This window comes from Petromyzon marinus, chromosome 73, assembly GCF_048934315.1.
Source record: "Petromyzon marinus isolate PM22_M1 ecotype Great Lakes invasive population chromosome 73, UKy_Petmar_22M1.pri1.0, whole genome shotgun sequence".
NCBI classification, from domain to species: domain Eukaryota; kingdom Metazoa; phylum Chordata; class Hyperoartia; order Petromyzontiformes; family Petromyzontidae; genus Petromyzon; species Petromyzon marinus.
The window spans coordinates 6,196,148-6,215,045 of NC_133739.1; the positions used below are offsets into that span (position 1 = coordinate 6,196,148).

The 18,898-nt window shown below is 44.8% G+C and overlaps 1 protein-coding gene across 2 annotated transcripts in view; it reads right to left on the minus strand.

The window, feature by feature from the left end:
• Window positions 1-451: 451 nt before the first annotated feature.
• LOC116937986 (chromatin modification-related protein MEAF6-like) overlaps window positions 452-18,898 on the minus strand; it is a 37,412-nt gene continuing 18,965 nt past the window's right edge. The window contains exons 3-5 of one of the 2 annotated variants that reach the window (XM_076055865.1): window positions 17,019-17,106; window positions 16,518-16,566; window positions 452-645 (exon numbers count right to left, since the gene is read on the minus strand). In XM_076055865.1, the coding sequence (XP_075911980.1) occupies window positions 461-645; window positions 16,518-16,566; window positions 17,019-17,106 (322 nt within the window). In that variant the 3' untranslated portion in view covers window positions 452-460. The remainder of the gene's footprint in view (window positions 646-16,517; window positions 16,567-17,018; window positions 17,107-18,898) is intronic. The other variant, XM_076055866.1, reaches the window with a different exon arrangement.

Sequence of the window (18,898 nt, forward strand, 5' to 3'; positions counted from 1 at the left end):
GTAGCATCAGTAGTAGTAGTAGCAGTAGTATCATCAGTAGTAGCAGTACTAGTAGCATCAGTAGTAGTATCAGTAGTAGTAGCATTAACATCATCACACCACCACAACCACCAAAAATACCACCGCCACCACCGCCACCACCACCACCACCACCGCCACCACCATCACCGCCATCATCACCACCACCACCACCATCACCACCACCACCACCATAACCACCACCACCACCACCATCACCACCACCACCACCATCACCACCACACCACCACCACAACCACCACCATCCCACCATCACCACCACCACCATCACCACCATCACCACCATCACCACCATCACCACCACCATCACCACCAACCACCACCATCACCACCACCATCACCACCACCACCATCACCACCACCACCATCATCACCACCATCACCACCACCACCATCACCACCATCACCATCACCACCACCATCACCACCACCACCACCACCACATTTTGGCGGCCATGTTTGGGGCGTTACCTAGTGACGGGAGCTCTGACGTCGGTCCCTCCCCCTCTCCGGCGTTGCCACGGCGACCGCGCTCAGCCTCGCCCTGATTGGACGAGAGGTCAAGGGGAGACTCCGCCCCTTGCTCGGGCCCCAGCCCCTCCCCCTCTGCAACAACAAAGTGGAGGTGGTGATGGTGGTGGTGATGGTGGTGGTGATGGTGGTGGTGATGGTGGTGATGGTGATGGTGGTGATGGTGGTGATGGTGGTGATGATGGTGATGATGGAGGTGATGGTGGTGGTGGTGGTGATGGTGGTGGTGGTGGTGATGGTGGTGGTGGTCGTGGTGATGGTGATGGTGGTGATGGTGGTGGTGATGATGGAGGTGGTGGTGGTGGTGGTGATGATGGAGGTGATGGTGGTGATGGTGGTGGTGATGGTGGTGATGGTGGTGGTGGTGATGGTGGTGGTGGTGGTGATGGTGGTGGTGGTGGTGATGGTGGTGGTGATGGTGATGGTGGTGATGGTGGTGATGATGGTGGTGGTGATGGTGGTGGTGATGGTGGTGGTGATGGTGGTGATGATGGTGGTGGTGATGGTGGTGGTGATGGTGGTGGTGGTGATGGTGGTGATGGTGGTGGTGGTGATGGTGGTGATGGTGGTGGTGGTGGTGATGGTGGTGATGATGGTGATGGTGGTGGTGGTGATGGTGGTGGTGGTGATGGTGGTGATGATGGTGGTGGTGATGGTGGTGGTGATGATGGTGATGGTGGTGGTGATGGTGGTGATGGTGGTGGTGATGGTGATGATGGTGGTGGTGATGGTGATGGTGGTGGTGATGGTGGTGATTGTAGTGATGTTGTTGATGGTGGTGGTAGTGATGTTGTTGATGTTGTTGATGGTAGTGATGGTAGTGATGGTATTGATGGTAGTGATGTTGTTGATGTTGTTGATGGTAGTGATGATGTTGATGTTGTTTATGTTGTTGATGGTGGTGGTAGTGATGTTGTTGATGGTGGTGGTAGTGATGTTGTTGATGTTGTTGGTGGTAGTGATGTTGTTGATGTTGTTGATGATGTTGATGGTAGTGATGTTGTTGATGTTGATGTTGTTGATGGTAGTGATGTTGTTGATGTTGTTGATGGTGATGGTAGTGATGGTAGTGATGTTGTTGATGTTGTTGATTTTGATGTTGATATTGTGGGCGGGGTTGATGTCGTTGATGTTGTTGATGTTGATGTTGTTGATGTTGATGTTGTTGTTGGTGGTGGTAGTGATGTTGATGTTGTTGTTGATGGTAGTGATGTTGTTGATGTTGTTGATGTTGTTGTTCATGGTAGTGATGTAGTTGACGTTGGTGATGTTGTTGTTGATGTTGGTGATGTTGTTGTTGGTGATGTTGTTTATGTTGGTAATGGTGATGTTGTTGATGTTGATGTTGTTGATGTTGTTGATGTTGATGGTGGTGGTAGTGATGTTGGTGATGGTAGTGATGGTATTGATGGTAGTGATGTTGTTGATGTTGTTGATGGTAGTGATGATGTTGATGTTGTTGATGGTGGTGGTAGTGATGTTGTTGATGTTGTTGGTGGTAGTGATGTTGTTGATGTTGTTGACGCTGTTGATGGTAGTGATGTTTCGATTTAAAGCTTTCGTGACTGCAATGATTCATCTTCTTTGGTTCTTTCGGTAAAGTCACGTAGAATGAGAATAAAATAATAAATTGATAAAATAAAATAACACAATAATATTCTCACGACGTTTCGGCCACAACACAAGCGGCCTTCATCAGGTGAAGGGGGCGAGACTGTCTGGTAGGACAGCGCTGGAGTGAGAGAGCCACGTTCAGATCACGGCTTTTAAGCTGTGTGAGAGGAACAAAGAGCCTTGACAAAGGAATTAGCATAAAATTTAGCATTGAAATGGCTGAATGATTAGCTTGTGACTGGTCACAGAAATAGCTATGTTAAAAGTTAAAGCATACACATCCGCAGAGGCACCCATTGTTAAAAGGAATTAGCATAGAATTTAGCATTGAAATAGCTAAGTTAAGGCATACACATCCGCAGAGGCACCCCTTGACAATGGGATTAGCATAGAATTTAGCATTGAAATGGCTGAGTGATTCGCTTGTAACTGCTACAGAAATAGCTACGTTGAAGTCAGAGCATACACATTCACCGAGGCACTTAGTACAAATCAAACAGGAGAATTTAGCATTGAAATAACTAGGCGAATTTAGCATTGAAATAACTGGGTGATTTGCTAGTGACTGGTCACAGAAATGACTACACATCTGAGCTATTCACAGTACTATATAGTGAACCAATAAAAACTAAAATATAAATTACCTTCATGTTATCAATAAACTCTATATTCTCCAATCAGCTAAGCTACCAACCATAAGTCGTTATATATCACTGCTATATGGCGAAAAAATGGGTGGATTCTTACCCTCAAATTTCCGTACCACGGATAGCTACGGGCCCCGTTCAGACGGACGAGTTCGTCCATTGTCGGAACATAGGAGGGGGAGAGAGACAGCTGCGAGGCCCTAGTATACTCCATGTTGTAAACCATACCATTAACCGTGGTGTGAGAGGTATTAAGAGGCAATGCTGGCGAGAGAGCTGCGGTCTGAAGGTCATCGTAAAATTACAATTAATTCAGAACAGAAATTATTTAACACATCTTTCCAGTGGTTACTAAGCCTGAATCCATCTTCTCGGTTGAAATTGTCTCTGTGCTTGTATATGTGAATGGCCTCATGAACGAATCTCTCATGGTAGCCGGTTGGTTTGCAAAGAACCTCCGTCTTGGAGAAGTCAATGTCATGTGAGCCCACTGAATTGTAACAGTGATCTGCCACGGCAGAGGAGTTCGTCTTACCGTGTTTCAAGTCTGCTTTATGTTCGCGGATGCGGTCCGAGATATGTCTTTTGGTTTCTCCAATGTAGCTACTACCACAGAGGCACTTTAGTTTGTAAACGCCCGGGTACTGTATGTCTGGAAGAGCATCTTTTACAGATGGAACTAAATCACGGATTTTGTGTACTGTGTTGAATCGGACCTGGATCTTGTGTTTATTCAGGATTTTGGAGATCTTTTTAGTGACCCCTGCAATGTAGGGTAAGGTAATGGTTTTGAGTGGCTCCACAAGAGGATCCTTCTTCATGACTGGAGTGATGGCTTTGCGGATTGTGTAGTCGGAGTAGCCATTAGCCCTGAGAGCCTGGTGTACGTGCTTGAGTTCACTGGTAATGTGTTCCTGGTCGGAAATGCATTGGGCTCTATGGTATAGAGTCTTGATGAGGCAGTTCTTCTGGGATGGATGGTGGTGGGAATCCGGTTTCAAGTAAGCATCTGTATGGGTAGCTTTCCTGTAGACAGAGTGGCTCATTGAACCATCATGTCTCCTTTTAATTAAGACATCCAGAAAGGGTAGTTTGCCATCTTTTTCGACCTCCATGGTAAATCTGATGGCTGGGTGTATGGAATTGATGTGGTCGCGGAATTGGTCTAGAGCAGGCTGGCCATGTGGCCAGATGACAAAGGTGTCATCAACGTACCTCTTCCATAAGGTCGGGCGTAGAGTGGCAGTCTGGATGGCGTCAGTTTCAAATTTTTCCATGAATACGTTGGCTACAACCGGAGATAGGGGGGAGCCCATTGGGGTGCCCTCAGTTTGTTTGTAGAAAGTTCCATTCCAGGTGAAGTATGTGTTGGTTAAGCAATGTCTCACCAGGGGGGGTACATCAGTATGCAGTCCTTGATGAACCAGGTCTTCAATGATAGCGATGGTGTCAGGTACCGGGACTTTGGTGAACAGGGACACCACATCAAAACTGACAAGCAGGTCGTTTGGGGACAGGGAAATGTCTTTGATTGTCGATACCAGGTGAGTAGAATTTAGTACCGCAGAGGTGGTTTTTCCAGTGAAAGGTCGCAGTATAGGATCCTCTTGTGGAGCCACTCAAAACCATCACCTTACCCTACATTGCAGGGGTCACTAAAAAGATCTCCAAAATCCTGAATAAACACAAGATCCAGGTCCGATTCAACACAGTACACAAAATCCGTGATTTAGTTCCATCTGTAAAAGATGCTCTTCCAGACATACAGTACCCGGGCGTTTACAAACTAAAGTGCCTCTGTGGTAGTAGCTACATTGGAGAAACCAAAAGACATATCTCGGACCGCATCCGCGAACATAAAGCAGACTTGAAACACGGTAAGACGAACTCCTCTGCCGTGGCAGATCACTGTTACAATTCAGTGGGCTCACATGACATTGACTTCTCCAAGACGGAGGTTCTTTGCAAACCAACCGGCTACCATGAGAGATTCGTTCATGAGGCCATTCACATATACAAGCACAGAGACAATTTCAACCGAGAAGATGGATTCAGGCTTAGTAACCACTGGAAAGATGTGTTAAATAATTTCTGTTCTTAATTAATTGTAATTTTACGATGACCTTCAGACCGCAGCTCTTTCGCCAGCATTGCCTCTTAATACCTCTCACACCACGGTTAATGGTATGGTTTACAACATGGAGTATACTAGGGCCTCGCAGCTGTCTCTCTCCCCCTCCTCTGTTCCGACCATGGACGAACTCGTCCGTCTGAACGGGGCCCGTAGCTATCCGTGGTACGGAAATTTGAGGGTAAGAATCCACCCATTTTTTCGCCATATAGCATTGTGATATATAACGACTTATGGTTGGTAGCTTAGCTGATTGGAGAATATAGAGTTTATTGATAACATGAAGGTAATTTATATTTTAGTTTTTATTGGTTCACTATATAGTACTGTGAATAGCTCAGATGTGTAGTCATTTCTGTGACCAGTCACTAGCAAATCACCCAGTTTTTTCAATGCTAAATTCGCCTAGTTATTTCAATGCTAAATTCTCCTGTTTGATTTGTACTAAGTGCCTCGGTGAATGTGTATGCTCTGACTTCAACGTAGCTATTTCTGTAGCAGTTACAAGCGAATCACTCAGCCATTTCAATGCTAAATTCTATGCTAATCCCATTGTCAAGGGGTGCCTCTGCGGATGTGTATGCCTTAACTTAGCTATTTCAATGCTAAATTCTATGCTAATTCCTTTTAACAATGGGTGCCTCTGCGGATGTGTATGCTTTAACTTTTAACATAGCTATTTCTGTGACCAGTCACAAGCTAATCATTCAGCCATTTCAATGCTAAATTTTATGCTAATTCCTTTGTCAAGGCTCTTTGTTCCTCTCACACAGCTTAAAAGCCGTGATCTGAACGTGGCTCTCTCACTCCAGCGCTGTCCTACCAGACAGTCTCGCCCCCTTCACCTGATGAAGGCCGCTTGTGTTGTGGCCGAAACGTCGTGAGAATATTATTGTGTTATTTTATTTTATCAATTTATTATTTTATTCTCATTCTACGTGACTTTACCGAAAGAACCAAAGAAGATGAATCATTGCAGTCACGAAAGCTTTAAATCGAAATTTAACCGCCTCTACGGGGAGGGATTCCACACATCCTTAAGATCATTCAACAGACTTCGGGATAAGAAGGCTCAACTAATCGAGTCTCTCACCTTTCTGAAGAGATGCCGCGACTCTAAGGTAATACCAACCGCATTTACACTAACCTCTGCTGTTGCAACTTCTCTCAATGCAAAACGAATTCTAGCTAGAACTAGCTTCGCTCTTATCTCGGAAAAAATCAGACTTACACGCACCGAACTCGATCAGTTAGACAAGACACTCTACAAATCACACTTAAAATTGACAGCAACAATGTCTACATCGGATTGGGAACACGTAGACAATATGACTACCTCTTCGGCTGCCACTATGTCGAACAAATGTAGGGACAATTTGATTTCCAAATTCAATCACCTCTCCAGCAAAAAATCGGATCCACACACCGAAAAGATAGACGTCAACAAAGTCGTAATTAATCGCAGTAACAGTTCCATTTCTGATGGTCTGAAATCCGTTTTAGCTAAAGGTCTAAACTTTGCTGTCACACCGAGACACTTACCGGTTAATGATATCATTGCCCATGTCGACGTTGCACTCAAGGGCTTGAGTCACATCTCTGCAGACGTAGCAAGATCTGAAATCACTGCAACCCTCAAAAACGCTAAGTTGCCACCTAGCAACATCAGCAAAGACGAACGTTTTGAATTATCTCAATTAAAAAAGAGGGATGATATTGTCGTTCTCTCAGCCGACAAAGGCAATGCCACTGTCATCATGGACAAAACAGAATATAACAACAAAATTCAAGAACTACTCAACGATGGCAGCTATACAAAAATAAAAAGAGATCCCACCAACAGCCTGGTCACCAAAACGAACAAAATTATCTCTGATTCAACAGCATTAATTGATGAGATCAAACAGTTCTCGTTGAAACCCTCTGCTGCCAGACCACCAAGATTATATGGCCTTCCAAAGATACACAAAGAAGATACACCCCTTCGTCCCATCGTCTCTACTATCAGCTCCCCCACCTACAAACTGGCACGTTTTCTGGCTGATATACTGCGACCTTTCACTGGAAAAACCACCTCTGCGGTACTAAATTCTACTCACCTGGTATCGACAATCAAAGACATTTCCCTGTCCCCAAACGACCTGCTTGTCAGTTTTGATGTGGTGTCCCTGTTCACCAAAGTCCCGGTACCTGACACCATCGCTATCATTGAAGACCTGGTTCATCAAGGACTGCATACTGATGTACCCCCCCTGGTGAGACATTGCTTAACCAACACATACTTCACCTGGAATGGAACTTTCTACAAACAAACTGAGGGCACCCCAATGGGCTCCCCCCTATCTCCGGTTGTAGCCAACGTATTCATGGAAAAATTTGAAACTGACGCCATCCAGACTGCCACTCTACGCCCGACCTTATGGAAGAGGTACGTTGATGGCACCTTTGTCATCTGGCCACATGGCCAGCCTGCTCTAGACCAATTCCGCGACCACATCAATTCCATACACCCAGCCATCAGATTTACCATGGAGGTCGAAAAAGATGGCAAACTACCCTTTCTGGATGTCTTAATTAAAAGGAGACATGATGGTTCAATGAGCCACTCTGTCTACAGGAAAGCTACCCATACAGATGCTTACTTGAAACCGGATTCCCACCACCATCCATCCCAGAAGAACTGCCTCATCAAGACTCTATACCATAGAGCCCAATGCATTTCCGACCAGGAACACATTACCAGTGAACTCAAGCACGTACACCAGGCTCTCAGGGCTAATGGCTACTCCGACTACACAATCGGCAAAGCCATCACTCCAGTCATGAAGAAGGATCCTCTTGTGGAGCCACTCAAAACCATCACCTTACCCTACATTGCAGGGGTCACTAAAAAGATCTCCAAAATCCTGAATAAACACAAGATCCAGGTCCGATTCAACACAGTACACAAAATCCGTGATTTAGTTCCATCTGTAAAAGATGCTCTTCCAGACATACAGTACCCGGGCGTTTACAAACTAAAGTGCCTCTGTGGTAGTAGCTACATTGGAGAAACCAAAAGACATATCTCGGACCGCATCCGCGAACATAAAGCAGACTTGAAACACGGTAAGACGAACTCCTCTGCCGTGGCAGATCACTGTTACAATTCAGTGGGCTCACATGACATTGACTTCTCCAAGACGGAGGTTCTTTGCAAACCAACCGGCTACCATGAGAGATTCGTTCATGAGGCCATTCACATATACAAGCACAGAGACAATTTCAACCGAGAAGATGGATTCAGGCTTAGTAACCACTGGAAAGATGTGTTAAATCATTTCTGTTCTTAATTAATTGTAATTTTACGATGACCTTCAGACCGCAGCTCTTTCGCCAGCATTGCCTCTTAATACCTCTCACACCACGGTTAATGGTATGGTTTACAACATGGAGTATACTAGGGCCTCGCAGCTGTCTCTCTCCCCCTCCTCTGTTCCGACCATGGACGAACTCGTCCGTCTGAACGGGGCCCGTAGCTATCCGTGGTACGGAAATTTGAGGGTAAGAATCCACCCATTTTTTCGCCATATAGCATTGTGATATATAACGACTTATGGTTGGTAGCTTAGCTGATTGGAGAATATAGAGTTTATTGATAACATGAAGGTAATTTATATTTTAGTTTTTATTGGTTCACTATATAGTACTGTGAATAGCTCAGATGTGTAGTCATTTCTGTGACCAGTCACTAGCAAATCACCCAGTTATTTCAATGCTAAATTCGCCTAGTTATTTCAATGCTAAATTCTCCTGTTTGATTTGTACTAAGTGCCTCGGTGAATGTGTATGCTCTGACTTCAACGTAGCTATTTCTGTAGCAGTTACAAGCGAATCACTCAGCCATTTCAATGCTAACTTCTATGCTAATCCCATTGTCAAGGGGTGCCTCTGCGGATGTGTATGCCTTAACTTAGCTATTTCAATGCTAAATTCTATGCTAATTCCTTTTAACAATGGGTGCCTCTGCGGATGTGTATGCTTTAACTTTTAACATAGCTATTTCTGTGACCAGTCACAAGCTAATCATTCAGCCATTTCAATGCTAAATTTTATGCTAATTCCTTTGTCAAGGCTCTTTGTTCCTCTCACACAGCTTAAAAGCCGTGATCTGAACGTGGCTCTCTCACTCCAGCGCTGTCCTACCAGACAGTCTCGCCCCCTTCACCTGATGAAGGCCGCTTGTGTTGTGGCCGAAACGTCGTGAGAATATTATTGTGTTATTTTATTTTATCAATTTATTATTTTATTCTCATTCTACGTGACTTTACCGAAAGAACCAAAGAAGATGAATCATTGCAGTCACGAAAGCTTTAAATCGAAATTTAACCGCCTCTACGGGGAGGGATTCCACACATCCTTAAGATCATTCAACAGACTTCGGGATAAGAAGGCTCAACTAATCGAGTCTCTCACCTTTCTGAAGAGATGCCGCGACTCTAAGGTAATACCAACCGCATTTACACTAACCTCTGCTGTTGCAACTTCTCTCAATGCAAAACGAATTCTAGCTAGAACTAGCTTCGCTCTTATCTCGGAAAAAATCAGACTTACACGCACCGAACTCGATCAGTTAGACAAGACACTCTACAAATCACACTTAAAATTGACAGCAACAATGTCTACATCGGATTGGGAACACGTAGACAATATGACTACCTCTTCGGCTGCCACTATGTCGAACAAATGTAGGGACAATTTGATTTCCAAATTCAATCACCTCTCCAGCAAAAAATCGGATCCACACACCGAAAAGATAGACGTCAACAAAGTCGTAATTAATCGCAGTAACAGTTCCATTTCTGATGGTCTGAAATCCGTTTTAGCTAAAGGTCTAAACTTTGCTGTCACACCGAGACACTTACCGGTTAATGATATCATTGCCCATGTCGACGTTGCACTCAAGGGCTTGAATCACATCTCTGCAGACGTAGCAAGATCTGAAATCGCTGCAACCCTCAAAAACGCTAAGTTGCCACCTAGCAACATCAGCAAAGACGAACGTTTTGAATTATCTCAATTAAAAAAGAGGGATGATATTGTCGTTCTCTAAGCCGACAAAGGCAATGCCACTGTCATCATGGACAAAACAGAATATAACAACAAAATTCAAGAACTACTCAACGATGGCAGCTATACAAAAATAAAAAGAGATCCCACCAACAGCCTGGTCACCAAAACGAACAAAATTATCTCTGATTCAACAGCATCAATTGATGAGATCAAACAGTTCTCGTTGAAACCCTCTGCTGCCAGACCACCAAGATTATATGGCCTTCCAAAGATACACAAAGAAGATACACCCCTTCGTCCCATCGTCTCTACTATCAGCTCCCCCACCTACAAACTGGCACGTTTTCTGGCTGATATACTGCGACCTTTCACTGGAAAAACCACCTCTGCGGTACTAAATTCTACTCACCTGGTATCGACAATCAAAGACATTTCCCTGTCCCCAAACGACCTGCTTGTCAGTTTTGATGTGGTGTCCCTGTTCACCAAAGTCCCGGTACCTGACACCATCGCTATCATTGAAGACCTGGTTCATCAAGGACTGCATACTGATGTACCCCCCCTGGTGAGACATTGCTTAACCAACACATACTTCACCTGGAATGGAACTTTCTACAAACAAACTGAGGGCACCCCAATGGGCTCCCCCCTATCTCCGGTTGTAGCCAACGTATTCATGGAAAAATTTGAAACTGACGCCATCCAGACTGCCACTCTACGCCCGACCTTATGGAAGAGGTACGTTGATGACACCTTTGTCATCTGGCCACATGGCCAGCCTGCTCTAGACCAATTCCGCGACCACATCAATTCCATACACCCAGCCATCAGATTTACCATGGAGGTCGAAAAAGATGGCAAACTACCCTTTCTGGATGTCTTAATTAAAAGGAGACATGATGGTTCAATGAGCCACTCTGTCTACAGGAAAGCTACCCATACAGATGCTTACTTGAAACCGGATTCCCACCACCATCCATCCCAGAAGAACTGCCTCATCAAGACTCTATACCATAGAGCCCAATGCATTTCCGACCAGGAACACATTACCAGTGAACTCAAGCACGTACACCAGGCTCTCAGGGCTAATGGCTACTCCGACTACACAATCGGCAAAGCCATCACTCCAGTCATGAAGAAGGATCCTCTTGTGGAGCCACTCAAAACCATCACCTTACCCTACATTGCAGGGGTCACTAAAAAGATCTCCAAAATCCTGAATAAACACAAGATCCAGGTCCGATTCAACACAGTACACAAAATCCGTGATTTAGTTCCATCTGTAAAAGATGCTCTTCCAGACATACAGTACCCGGGCGTTTACAAACTAAAGTGCCTCTGTGGTAGTAGCTACATTGGAGAAACCAAAAGACATATCTCGGACCGCATCCGCGAACATAAAGCAGACTTGAAACACGGTAAGACGAACTCCTCTGCCGTGGCAGATCACTGTTACAATTCAGTGGGCTCACATGACATTGACTTCTCCAAGACGGAGGTTCTTTGCAAACCAACCGGCTACCATGAGAGATTCGTTCATGAGGCCATTCACATATACAAGCACAGAGACAATTTCAACCGAGAAGATGGATTCAGGCTTAGTAACCACTGGAAAGATGTGTTAAATCATTTCTGTTCTTAATTAATTGTAATTTTACGATGACCTTCAGACCGCAGCTCTTTCGCCAGCATTGCCTCTTAATACCTCTCACACCACGGTTAATGGTATGGTTTACAACATGGAGTATACTAGGGCCTCGCAGCTGTCTCTCTCCCCCTCCTTTGTTCCGACCATGGACGAACTCGTCCGTCTGAACGGGGCCCGTAGCTATCCGTGGTACGGAAATTTGAGGGTAAGAATCCACCCATTTTTTCGCCATATAGCATTGTGATATATAACGACTTATGGTTGGTAGCTTAGCTGATTGGAGAATATAGAGTTTATTGATAACATGAAGGTAATTTATATTTTAGTTTTTATTGGTTCACTATATAGTACTGTGAATAGCTCAGATGTGTAGTCATTTCTGTGACCAGTCACTAGCAAATCACCCAGTTTTTTCAATGCTAAATTCGCCTAGTTATTTCAATGCTAAATTCTCCTGTTTGATTTGTACTAAGTGCCTCGGTGAATGTGTATGCTCTGACTTCAACGTAGCTATTTCTGTAGCAGTTACAAGCGAATCACTCAGCCATTTCAATGCTAAATTCTATGCTAATCCCATTGTCAAGGGGTGCCTCTGCGGATGTGTATGCCTTAACTTAGCTATTTCAATGCTAAATTCTATGCTAATTCCTTTTAACAATGGGTGCCTCTGCGGATGTGTATGCTTTAACTTTTAACATAGCTATTTCTGTGACCAGTCACAAGCTAATCATTCAGCCATTTCAATGCTAAATTTTATGCTAATTCCTTTGTCAAGGCTCTTTGTTCCTCTCACACAGCTTAAAAGCCGTGATCTGAACGTGGCTCTCTCACTCCAGCGCTGTCCTACCAGACAGTCTCGCCCCCTTCACCTGATGAAGGCCGCTTGTGTTGTGGCCGAAACGTCGTGAGAATATTATTGTGTTATTTTATTTTATCAATTTATTATTTTATTCTCATTCTACGTGACTTTACCGAAAGAACCAAAGAAGATGAATCATTGCAGTCACGAAAGCTTTAAATCGAAATTTAACCGCCTCTACGGGGAGGGATTCCACACATCCTTAAGATCATTCAACAGACTTCGGGATAAGAAGGCTCAACTAATCGAGTCTCTCACCTTTCTGAAGAGATGCCGCGACTCTAAGGTAATACCAACCGCATTTACACTAACCTCTGCTGTTGCAACTTCTCTCAATGCAAAACGAATTCTAGCTAGAACTAGCTTCGCTCTTATCTCGGAAAAAATCAGACTTACACGCACCGAACTCGATCAGTTAGACAAGACACTCTACAAATCACACTTAAAATTGACAGCAACAATGTCTACATCGGATTGGGAACACGTAGACAATATGACTACCTCTTCGGCTGCCACTATGTCGAACAAATGTAGGGACAATTTGATTTCCAAATTCAATCACCTCTCCAGCAAAAAATCGGATCCACACACCGAAAAGATAGACGTCAACAAAGTCGTAATTAATCGCAGTAACAGTTCCATTTCTGATGGTCTGAAATCCGTTTTAGCTAAAGGTCTAAACTTTGCTGTCACACCGAGACACTTACCGGTTAATGATATCATTGCCCATGTCGACGTTGCACTCAAGGGCTTGAGTCACATCTCTGCAGACGTAGCAAGATCTGAAATCGCTGCAACCCTCAAAAACGCTAAGTTGCCACCTAGCAACATCAGCAAAGACGAACGTTTTGAATTATCCCAATTAAAAAAGAGGGATGATATTGTCGTTCTCTCAGCCGACAAAGGCAATGCCACTGTCATCATGGACAAAACAGAATATAACAACAAAATTCAAGAACTACTCAACGATGGCAGCTATACAAAAATAAAAAGAGATCCCACCAACAGCCTGGTCACCAAAACGAACAAAATTATCTCTGATTCAACAGCATTAATTGATGAGATCAAACAGTTCTCGTTGAAACCCTCTGCTGCCAGACCACCAAGATTATATGGCCTTCCAAAGATACACAAAGAAGATACACCCCTTCGTCCCATCGTCTCTACTATCAGCTCCCCCACCTACAAACTGGCACGTTTTCTGGCTGATATACTGCGACCTTTCACTGGAAAAACCACCTCTGCGGTACTAAATTCTACTCACCTGGTATCGACAATCAAAGACATTTCCCTGTCCCCAAACGACCTGCTTGTCAGTTTTGATGTGGTGTCCCTGTTCACCAAAGTCCCGGTACCTGACACCATCGCTATCATTGAAGACCTGGTTCATCAAGGACTGCATACTGATGTACCCCCCCTGGTGAGACATTGCTTAACCAACACATACTTCACCTGGAATGGAACTTTCTACAAACAAACTGAGGGCACCCCAATGGGCTCCCCCCTATCTCCGGTTGTAGCCAACGTATTCATGGAAAAATTTGAAACTGACGCCATCCAGACTGCCACTCTACGCCCGACCTTATGGAAGAGGTACGTTGATGACACCTTTGTCATCTGGCCACATGGCCAGCCTGCTCTAGACCAATTCCGCGACCACATCAATTCCATACACCCAGCCATCAGATTTACCATGGAGGTCGAAAAAGATGGCAAACTACCCTTTCTGGATGTCTTAATTAAAAGGAGACATGATGGTTCAATGAGCCACTCTGTCTACAGGAAAGCTACCCATACAGATGCTTACTTGAAACCGGATTCCCACCACCATCCATCCCAGAAGAACTGCCTCATCAAGACTCTATACCATAGAGCCCAATGCATTTCCGACCAGGAACACATTACCAGTGAACTCAAGCACGTACACCAGGCTCTCAGGGCTAATGGCTACTCCGACTACACAATCCGCAAAGCCATCACTCCAGTCATGAAGAAGGATCCTCTTGTGGAGCCACTCAAAACCATCACCTTACCCTACATTGCAGGGGTCACTAAAAAGATCTCCAAAATCCTGAATAAACACAAGATCCAGGTCCGATTCAATACAGTACACAAAATCCGTGATTTAGTTCCATCTGTAAAAGATGCTCTTCCAGACATACAGTACCCGGGCGTTTACAAACTAAAGTGCCTCTGTGGTAGTAGCTACATTGGAGAAACCAAAAGACATATCTCGGACCGCATCCGCGAACATAAAGCAGACTTGAAACACGGTAAGACGAACTCCTCTGCCGTGGCAGATCACTGTTACAATTCAGTGGGCTCACATGACATTGACTTCTCCAAGACGGAGGTTCTTTGCAAACCAACCGGCTACCATGAGAGATTCGTTCATGAGGCCATTCACATATACAAGCACAGAGACAATTTCAACCGAGAAGATGGATTCAGGCTTAGTAACCACTGGAAAGATGTGTTAAATCATTTCTGTTCTTAATTAATTGTAATTTTACGATGACCTTCAGACCGCAGCTCTTTCGCCAGCATTGCCTCTTAATACCTCTCACACCACGGTTAATGGTATGGTTTACAACATGGAGTATACTAGGGCCTCGCAGCTGTCTCTCTTCCCCTCCTCTGTTCCGACCATGGACGAACTCGTCCGTCTGAACGGGGCCCGTAGCTATCCGTGGTACGGAAATTTGAGGGTAAGAATCCACCCATTTTTTCGCCATATAGCATTGTGATATATAACGACTTATGGTTGGTAGCTTAGCTGATTGGAGAATATAGAGTTTATTGATAACATGAAGGTAATTTATATTTTAGTTTTTATTGGTTCACTATATAGTACTGTGAATAGCTCAGATTTGTAGTCATTTCTGTGACCAGTCACTAGCAAATCACCCAGTTTTTTCAATGCTAAATTCGCCTAGTTATTTCAATGCTAAATTCTCCTGTTTGATTTGTACTAAGTGCCTCGGTGAATGTGTATGTTCTGACTTCAACGTAGCTATTTCTGTAGCAGTTACAAGCGAATCACTCAGCCATTTCAATGCTAAATTCTATGCTAATCCCATTGTCAAGGGGTGCCTCTGCGGATGTGTATGCCTTAACTTAGCTATTTCAATGCTAAATTCTATGCTAATTCCTTTTAACAATGGGTGCCTCTGCGGATGTGTATGCTTTAACTTTTAACATAGCTATTTCTGTGACCAGTCACAAGCTAATCATTCAGCCATTTCAATGCTAAATTTTATGCTAATTCCTTTGTCAAGGCTCTTTGTTCCTCTCACACAGCTTAAAAGCTGTGATCTGAACGTGGCTCTCTCACTCCAGCGCTGTCCTACCAGACAGTCTCGCCCCCTTCACCTGATGAAGGCCGCTTGTGTTGTGGCCGAAACGTCGTGAGAATATTATTGTGTTATTTTATTTTATCAATTTATTATTTTATTCTCATTCTACGTGACTTTACCGAAAGAACCAAAGAAGGTAGTGATGTTGTTGATGTTGTTAATGGTAGTGATGTTGTTGATGTTGTTAATGGTAGTGATGTTGTTGATGGTGGAGGTAGTGATGGTAGTGATGTTGTTGATGGTGGAGGTAGTGATGGTAGTGATGTTGTTGATGGTAGTGATATTGTTGATGTTGATGGTGGTGGTAGTGATGTTGTTGATGTTGGTAGTGATGTTGTTGATAGTGATGTTGTTGCTGGTAGTGATGTTGTTGATGTTGATGTTGTTGTTGTTGATGATGTTGGTGATGATGATGTTGTCGTTTATGTTGTTGATGCTGTTGTTGATGTTGTTATTGTTGATGATGTTGTTGATGTTGTTATTGTTGTTGATGTTGTTGTTGATGTTGTTATTGTTGTTGATGTTATTGTTGTTGATGTTGTTGTTGATGTTGTTATTGTTGATGTTGGTGATGTTGTTGTTGGTGATGGTTGATGTTATTGTTGATGTTGTTGTTGTTGATGTTAGTGATGTCACTCACTGGAGTTTGTGTTGACGTCATTTCCTCCTCCGGCCAGCGCACTGATGGCCTGGGGAGGTCACGGAGAGGTCACGGTGGGGTCACTGTGGGGTCACTGGGGGTCACGGAGAGGTCACTGCGGGGTCACTGCGGGGTCACTGCGGGGTCACGGTGGGGTCACAGTGTAGTTATAGTGACTATGGTGACGCTGATGACCGTGGGGTCACTACGGTAACCACGGCGACCGTGGGGTCACTACGGTAACCATGGCGACCAGGGGGTCACTACGCTAACCATGGCGACCGTGGGGTCACTACGGTAACCACGGCGACCGGGGGGTCACTACGGTAACCACGGCGACCGTGGGGTCACTACGGTAACCACGGCGACCGTGGGGTCACTACGGTAACCACGGCGACCGGGGGGTCACTACGGTAACCACGGCGACCGGGGGGTCACTACAATAACCACGGCGACCGTGGGGTCACTATGGTAACCATGGCGACCGCGGGGTAACCTCACCGCCATGGAGGTGATGGAGGATTTGCTGAAGAGTCGCTCAGCCTCCTTGAACTTCCTGTTGCGGCGATCGCTCTTGCTGTGCGTGCTCCTGGGGTAACCACAGGGGTAATGGGGTAACCAGGGGTAACCGCAGGGGTAACCGCAGGGGTAACCGCAGGGGTAATGGGGTTACCACAGGGGTAACCACAGGGGTAATGGGGTAACAGGGGTAACCACAGGGGTAACCACAGGGGTAACCAGGGGTAACGGCAGGGGTAACGGCAGGGGTAACCACAGGGGTAACCACAGGGGTAGCTGTGCGTGCTCCTGGGGTAACCACAGGGGTAATGGGTAACCACAGGAATAACTGCAGGGGTGAAGTGTTGAGTTTGATGGTGGTGTTGGTGGTGGTAGTGATGGTGGTGTTGGTGGTGTTGGTGGTGGTAGTGATGGTGTTGGTAGTGATGCTGGTAGTGATGCTGGTGGTGATGGTGGTGGTAATGGTGGTGGTGATGGTGATGGTGATTGTGGTGGTGATGGTGGTGGTAGTGATGATGGTGATGTTAGTGGTGGTGGTGATGGTGGTGATGTTAGTGGTGGTGGGAGTGGTGGTAGTGATGATGGTGGTAGTGGTAGTGATGATGGTAGTAGTGGTAGTGATGATGGTAGTGATGTTAGTGATGGTGGTGATGGTGTTAGTGATAGTGGTGGTAGTGATGATGGTGATGTCAGTGATGGTGGTGATGTTAGTGATGGTGGTGGTGTCAGTGATAGTGGTGGTAGTGATGATGGTAGTGATGTTAGTGATGGCGGTAGTGATGTGGTTACTTGTGACCAGGTTATAAAAATCGGGGGGTTATTCCTCCAAACTGAAACCTTTTTACAAGTATTCGTGTTACAGCATTCACCACAATACCTGCAGTCAATCAAAAAACAAAACTACGAACCATATTAGTATTATATTTTGGTACTGGCAAAGGATGTCTAATGATGTAGATGCTCATCCTGAGACCTCATTAACTTTGAGTCCCCGTGATCAACTGTTACGTTGCATTGAAATAGGTTTTTACCCTTTTAACTGTCACAAAAACTGACACCTTCATTCAAGGCATCATGTTTGCAATAACCACAACACAAGCAGTCAAAATGCAAACAAAAGAGACAACTCTGATAATAATATTAGCACTATCCTTGAATTTGATTGGTCTCCACCCGAGACGGCTTTTCTTAGAGCCCTTAAGTCTCCATTGGTGTTAGACCAGAAGACGCCAAAAGGCACACAACTCAAAAACAGCGCGCCATCAGAGTATTGAGGGCTCGGGGTGAGCACTTACATTATGAGACCTCCTTTGCCAGAAACAAGATATTGAAATAGGTTTTACCCTTTTAACGGGCACAAAAACTGACACCTTCATTCAAGGCATCGTGTTTGCAATAACCACAACACCAGCAGTCAAAATGCAAACAAAAGAGACAACTCTGATAATAATATTGGCACTGTCCTTGAATTTGATTGGTCCACACCCGAGACGGCTTTTCTTAGAGCCCTTTAGTCTCCATTGGTGTTGGACCAGAAGACGCCAAAAGGCGTACAACTCAAAAACAGCGCACTATCAGAGTATTGAGGGCTCGGGGTGAGCATTTACATTATGAGACCTCCTTTGCCAGTAACAAGATATAGGAATAGGTTTTACCCTTTTAACTGGCACAAAAACTTACACCTTTTGTGCCAGTTAAAAGGGTAAAACCTACTTCAATATCTTGTTACTGGCAAAGGAGGTCTCATAATGTTACGTTGCAATTACGGCTTTATGTTTCGGTGATTTGGAAAGCGTTGTTTTTGGTTCGGCCATGTCTTTGATTTGTTGTCGTACGGAGTTAGCGACTGATGGCCTTAATCT